This window comes from Micromys minutus (assembly GCF_963924665.1).
Source record: "Micromys minutus genome assembly, chromosome: 13".
NCBI lineage: Eukaryota > Metazoa > Chordata > Mammalia > Rodentia > Muridae > Micromys > Micromys minutus.
The window spans coordinates 46,518,871-46,528,849 of NC_137982.1; the positions used below are offsets into that span (position 1 = coordinate 46,518,871).

The 9,979-nt window shown below is 36.7% G+C and overlaps 1 protein-coding gene across 2 annotated transcripts in view; it reads right to left on the bottom strand.

Annotated features, from left to right (window-relative positions):
* The window catches only part of LNPK (lunapark, ER junction formation factor), a 55,620-nt gene extending 45,931 nt beyond the window's left edge, over positions 1–9,689 (bottom strand). For both annotated transcript variants that reach the window (XM_080928001.1, XM_080928002.1), the window contains exons 1-4: positions 9,567–9,689; positions 4,419–4,507; positions 1,828–1,869; positions 386–573 (exon numbers count right to left, since the gene is read on the bottom strand). In XM_080928001.1, the coding sequence (XP_080784127.1) occupies positions 386–573; positions 1,828–1,869; positions 4,419–4,445 (257 nt within the window). In that variant the 5' untranslated portion in view covers positions 4,446–4,507; positions 9,567–9,689. The remainder of the gene's footprint in view (positions 1–385; positions 574–1,827; positions 1,870–4,418; positions 4,508–9,566) is intronic.
* Between the last annotated feature and the right edge of the window lie 290 nt (positions 9,690–9,979).

The following is a 9,979-nucleotide window of genomic DNA, read 5'->3' on the forward strand; positions in this document are numbered from 1 at the left end:
GGGCAGGGTAAAGGGATAACATCTCAAATGTAAATATAGAGTATTTAATAAAAAAAGAGAAAAAAAGAGATGTAAAAGATATATATTTAGAGTCATTTGGACACTTACTATTTCAGTTTTATAAACCTTTCCCCTACTCCAGGCCTGATCCCTACAGAAATCATGGTTATCTATCAGAAAACTATACATTACTAATAACAGCGATGATTTCCTTCAGATATACCATTGGGTTATAAAGTAGAAATTATCCTACAATTTAAAAAAATAATAATTATCCAACTGCAAAAAATAATTCAAATTTATTCAACCTGAAACATTAATATTTTATAATAAAAAATTAAAATTATCTGGTCAAAAGAAAAAGATCAATAAAACGAATACTTACATTAAAGGAAAAGCAAAAAATGGAAGTGTCATGACAAGTCTTGCTGTAAATTCATCAGGAAGATACCACAAGTACACAATTAAACATGTAAACAGATAAAGAATTGAAGAATAGATAATTAATCTTCCAACCCATAATTTTTGCAATCTCTGATTTTTTTCTCTAAATTCTTCCAATGCTTGAATTTCCTGTTAAGACAAAAGTGTCCCATATTACAAAATCTCATAAATTATTTAAAAATTAAAATAGAATTAATATGACAGAAAGATTGTATAAGATTCCTAAAATTCAATGAAATACAATGCTCTAATATCTTAAAACAAACATGGAATAGTAAACATAAAATGAAGTTTAAAACTAAATAAGTCTGTCCCAACAATTACTTTTTAAACTGAAATACTAAATACTATTTTTAATCTATCAAATTGGCAAAGACTGGAGAAATTAAATAGGCATCAGCAAATACTTATAGAGTCAGGAAAATAATCATTCCCCACAAGTGGCCTTTAAAAAATCTGGCAAAAAGAGAGAATAAAAATAGTAGGGCAGAGCACGGTGACATACACCTCTAACCCTGGCACATGGAAGCAGAAGCAGGCAGGTTTCTCCAAGTTTCAGGCCAGCCTGGTATAAACAAACAGTTCTGGCCAGAAGACAGAATATAGTGATTAAGTCACTAAGAGACACTAAAGTTCTCAGGACTTCTCTGTAGCTGTGGTTCTCAACCCGTGGGTCACAAGCCCTTGGTCATGTATCAGACATGCTACATATCAGATATATGTTATATATACTATAATTCGTAACAGTAGCAAAGTTGCAGTTATGAAGTAGCAACAAAATGATATTGCCTGGCTCTTGGGGTCCCACTTGAGTTTTAACAATAAAGACTCAGAGACATCTGCAAGTATAAGGCTATTTGCTGGGGACGTCCCTCAGCTGGTCCACCAGACTTAACCTGGCTTCTTTCCACGGGGCTCTCCCCCCTGTTCAGCTTCTGCCTGTTCTCTCCTCCTGGTCTGTCCAGCTCCAACTCCAGCCTCCAGTTCTTTATAATGCAAAAACACACTCTTTACTCATCCAGTCTGAGCCAATCAGCAGCAGGACGTCACCCAATCCATCACTCTGTGTTGCCTTTTGGCACTGAGGACTTGCATTTCTTTTTGGGCAGGTAAGAGAGCAACAAACATCTACTTATTCTGCTAGCCGGGCACCGAAGGCACAGCCAGTTGATACAGTATGTGTGGGTTATCCCAAAACTGTTATGCTTGGGGTCAGTACAACGTGAGGAACTGTATTAAAGGGTCACAGCATTAGGAAGGCTGAGAACCTCTGCTCTATATCATCTTTAAGTTCCCATGTCTCTTCTCCAATATAAAATTACTAAAGTAATATTTAATTAACATCAAAAATAAGTTAAAATACTTTAGAGCCAAAGAACATACCTTATCTATATTTTCTAGAACTTCTACTGTTGACGGTTTTGCCTGTTTTAGAAACAGAAAGAAGACATGGCATTGAAAGTTGTCACTACAAACATTTTGTTAAAAACACAGATTTATATAGTCATTAAAGAACATTTTAATTCACAACTAGGTTTCTCAATGTTCCTAAGTTATATGCCTACCCGCTCATAACTATAATTAAAAAACTATAATTACCAAACTATATAAGATTCTTAAAATAACTTTTTCTGATACTTTAACTTTGATAGCTCTATCTTTACTATTCTTAACCTCAACAGAATAGATTTTTATAGAGAGAAACATATTTTTACCCAAAGGGATTCACATACTAAAAGATTCACAGACTAAAGACAGTCTAATCCAATAAAGCTCACACTCTGTACTAGAAGCACACCAACTGATCCCAGCACTGAAGCCCTACACAGGGCCTGGAGGTTTTAAAAAAAACAAAATACAAAAAAAAAAAAAAAAGACTGCCTTCACTGTGATTTCTAAAGTTTCTAAAGGGATTTTGTCTGCTTGCTTGATTGGTTGTTTTAAATGATTATAGATGTGTGCCTGCATATATCTGTATACCATGTGCATCCCTGGTGTCAACGAGGCCAGAAGAAGGCACTGATCTCCTGAAATTGGAGTTATAGACAGTTGTGAGCCACCAACTAGGTGCTGGAAATGGAGCAAGGAAGAACAATCGTGCTCTGTCCTCTGAGTGATCTCTCCAGCCTTAAGTACACAGCTTTTGAAAAATAAAGTTTTTAATGAGTATACAGCAATTTTATAATAGCTGAGATTATTTGCCAAAGGTATTTCTATATAAGCCAGACTGGTTTAAATGGCAATTGAGAAAATAGTTACCAAGACAGTAACAAATACCAGTATTATATCACTAGAAGAGTTGAAAAGATTGAATCATGCAAAATTGCCGTCTTTTGTATGTCAAAGCAGATTAGCAACTTCATATAATTCGACCAAATTAAAAAAAAACACAAAAATAATAATTTGATTCTCAGTCTGTCCTAAAATGATATATAATTCTCAGTCTGTCATAATTTTGTTGTTGTTTTTGTTTTATTTTGTTCTTTGAGACAGGGTTTCTCTGTGTAACAGCCCTGACTGCTCTGGAACTCACTCTGTAGACCAGGCTGACCTCAAACTCAAGAGATTCGCCTGCCTCTGTTTCTCAAGTGCTGGAACTAAAGGCGTGAGTCCCCACACCTAGCTCTGTCAAAGATCTTTAAAGAGGAGTCGTTCCATTCATCTGTGGAATGAAGAGCGATCCCAGAGAAGTAGAAAGTAAAAAATCTACGGAACCTGGAGGTAGAGAGCTGAGCTGGAAGCTTTCGGAGCGATGGATAGAAAACACAGAGTAAGTTCTACAGACGGTACAACACTGTGACTACAGCTTTAATAACTATCTTTTATGAGTTTATTCATTTCAAAGTATGCATATACATGTGTTCCTGTGTGTAGTCACATGAGTTCAGGTATCATGGGAAGCTAGAGGTGCTAGATCCATGAATCTGAAGTTCCAGGCAGTTGTGAATACCCTGATATAGGCACTGGGAACTGAACTCCAAGCCTTTGCAAGAACAACAGTTCAGGTGCTCTTAACCCACAGCTCTCTAGCCCTGATATACTATATTCTTGAAAAATACTAACAGAGGGAATGTTAAGGTTTCTCAACACAAAAAATATAATTATGTGAGCTAATGAATGTTAATTAGGTATAGCTAAACAATGTAATATATACACTTTAAAACACCATGTTGCATATAATAAATATGTTATTTTACCTGTGGACTTTTTTAAAAAAGAGAAAGTCAATATAATACAAATCTAAAACATGGATTTAATCTAACAAGTCAAAAGCTAAATCATATACCAAGTATTACTAGACTCTATTATGTTAAGGAATAAGGAAATTAGTTTGTCTTAGACTACATTATCTCTTCTTACACTACAAGAGTATTTATCAATATATTTTATATTTTATATCTAAATTTGAGATACTTCTCTAAAGGCTTGTCTAATATAATCTGCATTTTTAATTTTGTCCAACCTTTAACTCTTGAAGGTATATTTAGTGTGGTATCAATAAATCTATGTGACATGTTAATTAAAAAAAGCAAAACAAAACAAAAATTCCTTTAATACCAGCAGAGGCAGGACAAATTTCTGTGAGCTCAAGGTTGCACAGTGAAACCCTGTCTCCAAAATAGACAGACAGACAGATTAGATAGATGGTATAGTACACAAAGAACATAAATATGGTATAAAATGTTTAATTTCAACTACTTTTAGAATAAACCTAGAACTTGGACAGTATGAGAAGAAAACGACTTACATAAAACACATAAATAAAAATAAATTACTAGACATGTTAGATACCCATAAAATAAATAACTACCAAACTAACGTCCAAAGAAGTAATTCTAATGGAGTTAAATGAAATTAAATATATAATATCAAACTCACTAAAAAGCATACTCCAAAGGATAACTTTGTGAAATCTTTATAATACTTTTATGTTAGATTTAAAAAAACTAGCAATACAGAAAATGTTTTCTTACCCTCCATCGAGAAAATACTCCACCCATCTTTTATTTGTAGAAACTTGGCACAATAACAAATATCATTAGTTGTCCAAAAGAAGTCACAGCTAAAAACAAAGTAAAATATTAAAAATTTTTAAGTTAAATAAACAATACATTCTCTCTAAAATATTTTATGTTGCAATACTACATTAAAATTCCATAAATTATTTATTGACCTTCACTTATATAAAACTTGAATTCAAATAGCCATTAGTATATTTAAAGTGAAGACATATTCAAAAGTAAAAACAGAGGTGGGAATAATTTTTAATGACAAATGACTTTAGAAAGTATACACATACCTACAAATTTCCTGTTTTTTAAATAATTTCTAAGTAGTTTTTAAATAGTTTCTCTATGTTGTTTTTGTTAAAAAAAAAGTCCTTCAATAATCTTAGCCTTAATTATTTTGCAAATTAAAGAGAATAATGTCAACAGTCTGTCACAGGACAGCCTTTTAGTGTAAACACCTTGGAGATAAAAAATAAAGAAAGAACAAGACAGCTAGTGATTTGCCCCATAGCACATAAAAAGTAAGTCCTAAAGTCCCTCTATCTTCAGACTTCTGTTTCTAAATACTGCTGTTCAGCACCCAATTAAGCATGGGTTACTAAACTTCTAAGACCCTCAAGTTAGGCGAGTTTAAGTCCAACTAGCTGTGTATTCTCTTTGTTTATCTGTGATAAACAAATGTTTATATAAATGTTATATAAAGATTCAGAAATAGTAATGTCATAAATCAATTTAACAGATAACCATTTTATAATTTCTTATTGTTTTAGGTTGAAATGGTAAAATTATACCCTCCGATTGACACATTACCGGGTATAAGTATATGATTATCAGTGTGTGACGCTACACTTATATACATATGCACACACATTTATTTTCATAGGTATATCTCCCATGTCTTAACCATAAATATAATCACAAAATAATTATTAGCACCCAGTAAGAACTGCAATACTATTTATATGTCAGAATTATCTCAAGGCATACCTATTTTAAGAGTTTCTTTTTTTAGAAAAGTAATGAATGCCTAATTATAAAGTACTTGCATTTACAAAGAGATTCTTATGGACAAAATATTATCTGTTCTAAAACATTCTGAAGCATACTAACTCAATTTTATAAGCTACAATTAAGTTGCAAACTAAATATTAATCCGCTAATATATAATATATGTACTCCTGCTCAGTATTTGAAAGTCTAAAATGTGATTATGAGGGATTCTGGAACTCTAATGAGCAAAAGTATAAATTCTGAGTCAAAATTAAACAAATCTTAAAATCTTAAGACTCTAAAAATAATCACCAAGAGTTACAGAAGTTAAGAAATTCAGATTGTCACTTAATTTTTATCCGTAATCATCTCTCTATTTTGAAAATGGCTTGTGATATCTGAGTGTCTCCGGTACAACTAGATTACATATGCCCTTGTAGCCATCACACCTTGAGGTCAAACTCTCTGTTTTGGTTGGACTTTTTTGAGACAGGGTTTTCTTATAGTCTAGCCTACGCTTCACTACCTTCCTGCCTCAGCCTCTTGAGTACTGACTAGCATTACAAACATCAGCCCTAGACTAACTTTTTACTGTTTGAAATTAATAAAAACACATCAGTTACACACTTGGCAGGAGATCTCTGAGAGGCCCTAAAACAAATGATTCCCCAAAATTTTATCATTTAGATACTGTCTCCCTCCACTTCACAAGACCCTGAAGCTAGAGAAGTAATATGCTAAGCCCCAAAGATACTAAGTAGCAAAGCCAAACAGATCATTTTAGTTTTGATTTTTTTTTTTCCTAATGCAACCAATCATTCCCAACTGCATAAAGTCAGAAATGGAGGATACTTATATAGCACAGGCTGGAATATCTCTCCATAGGCTAAAATGTCTATGTCTAAGATAAACATTGCTGGGGATACTGGTCAGAAGTAGAGCACTTGCCTAGTACATGTGGATCCCTGAGCTCAATCCTCAGCACCATAAAACAGAAAAAGAAAAACAAAGTTAAATAAAATATATGAAAGTGCCTTGAACCTTCTCAAATAGTTGGGAAGCGAAGCTACTAAAATGGAAAATGAATTATAAACAAGAGATGGGGTTTATGGCAATGTATCAGGTAGCCCAATCCTTTTTTATCTGATTAAATCTGAGTGCTTAAATTTGCATTAGAGAGAAGCTAAATGGCTTGCTAAATCCCTAGGGTTCAGGTTAGAACTTTTATATCAACTAGTCTAAAACAGTCTTTACTACATATTATTTTTAAATGAGTATAGGAAATACTCATAATTCATAATAAATACCTATTTTATGTAATTTGTTTGGAGAATGTTTTGCTGTTAAAACAAACAAACAAACAAACAAACAAAACTATGATTTAGCCTCCAGGCTCCCTGAAGCAAAAAGTTATGCTTTTAAATTTACCCTCTGAGATATCAGTAATAGTCATTAAATCCATGTTTTCATATTCATAAGCACAGCAACAATCAATTATGGCTTCAGAAATTTTTCTATCAAATTCTAGTATTATTAAAGCTGATTTACTATAATGCACAGTTTTTTGCATGTGAACACGGAAAGATTAGATATTGTCTACAGTTTAAGCTCATTCTCTCCCACAGCCACTGCTCTGCCTATTCCATCCTAACTCCAGTTCGGACAGCCATCTCTTACTGTAAAACAATAAGCAAAAAAAGATTAAACATCCCTATTTCTCAACTTCCTCATTTGCAAAAGGCGGATAGTTAGAATCCTCTTGGATGTTGAAAGGCTTAACTATGTTAAACGACAACCCTTGTGCCTGATAACATAGTCATTGCTCATAATAAATTGTTTTTCTTGCTGTAGTTACTGCCATTTTCTAATCCAACTCTATTTTCTTGCCCAGTAACTCTAGCTTCTTCCTGAAGCATAAATCACTCACTTCCCTTTAAACGGACCTCCAGCAGTTTGTCCCCAGCATGTACAGTCTCTTTCCAACTCTGATATCACAATGACTTAGCATGTATGACCTTAGGGCTGAGTACACCTATGTATTTCTTTTTTTAAAACTTATTTATTTTTATGTGTAGTTATGAGTATTCTGCTTGCATGTCTATGTGCACCGTGTGAAGCCTTGTGCCCAGGGAAGTCAGAAGTGGGTGTTAGGTACCAGGGAACTACAGTTACAGATGGTTGTGATCTACCATGTGGGTCATCTGAGTGCTCTCAAACTCTCCAGCCCTCTGGCAGGACGGTTTCTATTGTTATTCACACTCAGATTTAGGTGTTTTTCTTGAATTCTCAACTCATTTCAAATCACATTAAAACAATGTGATAAGGATTCAAAATATGGCTCAGTCATCTACTAACTATATAATCTTAAACTTATCTACTAACTATATAATCTTAAACTTAGAGAGTTCTTAAACTCTCTAAGCCTTGGCTAATAAAGCAGTTAAAATATTTACATTCCTTGGAATTGTATAAATTAAGTGAGATTATTTATCACTTGGCACAGTGTTTAGCACACAGTAGTTAATTTTAACTATTACTATTGCTATTACCAAAAAATATGTATATCTAAATGAAACATGAGCCTAACTCTTCATTAAATGAGAACATATTTTAATTATTTCATGATTTAAAATGTTTAAAAATAAGTTTGTGTTTTTACTGAAAATATTTTTCTTCTTTACCCTAGCATGGAAATAAAGCAGACTATTTTTCAAGCACTTCCCATTATAATAAACTTGTAAGCCTTCCTAAAAAACAAATAGTTTTGTGTTTTTTACCTTAGATTTCCAAACCTAAATATAAAGTAGACATTTTTAACACATTATACCATAGAATTTGGGTTTAAATGCGTTTTGTTTGAAATCGCTTTCAAATGTCAAAATAGGCAACTCTGAAACATCTTACACCAGGTTTATTACTCCCCCCTCCCCATGATAAGCACACTTCTAAAGCACTTTTAATGAGATGACCACTACAAAATAAATAAATATAAAAATATAAAAAAGACTGACAGGTAATTTCTATCTGGAGAGTCACCTGTCCTTGCATTCTTCCAATATATAAACACCATAAACATTTATTAACTTCATTACTATGGTGACCCCAATAGATGTCAAGGAACTTTTTAAAACTCTACTTTTAAATGAACCACTTTTATTTAAGAAAATGTATTCGAAATCAACTTTGTTCCCCTAAGAAGGCACTATGGAGACCTTTGGGGGGTAGGTATTAGTCCTGCCTGACAGTTTGAACATATGCCTAAAAGAAACTAAATCTACTCACACCCATCACACTTCTAGACAATGTTGTCAACTCTAAGACCGAGGCCACAGAGACAGAAAACAATGGGCTCCAGGCACCACAAACCAAAAGCCAAAAGGGAAGAACAGAACACGGAAAACTCAGTGACTCACAGGTGTTGCTTAAAACTGCACGCAAAAATAAATTCACCAATCCGAACTCTCCGTCCGCAAACACATCATCAAAGAATTAACCTACTGATGTCCCCTGGAGTTGCTTGTCCCGGTTCGCTCCTGACACCCAGCACCTTCGTCCTAGCCCTCCACCCCAGAGACCGGCCGCTGCCCCTCCAATAAGTAAGGACAATGGTTATGGAGCTGCTCCTCCAAGTCGCTCACAATCCACGCCCACACGCGGACTGAGCAGCATGACACTGACAGTTTTCAGACCTGCCCGTCGTGCCAGCTCAGGTGGACGCGGAGGTGATCGGAGCACTCAGGGCGGGTATTTCAGCCAAGGGTGTGCTTTCCGGGACCTTCTGACACTTCTCAGCACAGGTGGGCCCGAGGGCTGCGGCTCTAAACAACCACTGCGCGGAATCCCCCGAGAACACACCGAGGGAGAACACCGGCCTTGGAGGGGAGAGGCAGAGCCGGGTCTCGTGCACCCCGGAGCCGCTCGGGCCGCTGTGCAGGGCGATCCACGAGAGAAGGCGGCCACAGCGTACGGAGGGCAGCCCCGCGGCGTGTCCCCAGCCGCCACCAAGCTCTAGGCCACTTGGCACGGGCGGGGGCACCCGGGCCGGCGCGCGGAGGAACCCGGCGACTGGTTCCAGCAGTCCGGAGCGCCTCCGTCTACGCGGCCCTCCCTTCACCGTCCTACCTGAGGAAAGCGGAAGCCGCTTGGCCCGGGCGTCCACTCGGGGAAGCCTGGGTCGCCACAGTGTAGAGCCTCTGGAGCAGGCAGCAGCACCTACTGATAGAGCACTGGGCCCGGCCAATGCCTTCCCATCAAACCCCGCGCTCCGGCCGCCAGCCAATGGGCGCAGCAGCCGGCGCGCGCCGCTCCCCCGTCACGTGACCCGGCCGGGCCAGCCGTTGGTGGCTCAGAGCGGCGGGTGTGGCCCGAGGATTTAGGCTGTGTACCCTCTGCCGCTAGTGTAGGCTGTCCATCCCCAACAGGGTAGGGCCGTTCCGACCGCCTCTTACTAGTAGTTGATTGTTATTCTTCCTCTGCCTCCTCATCTCATGAACAACTCCCACGCCCCATCTCGCCAAGAAAAGAAACTGATCCTG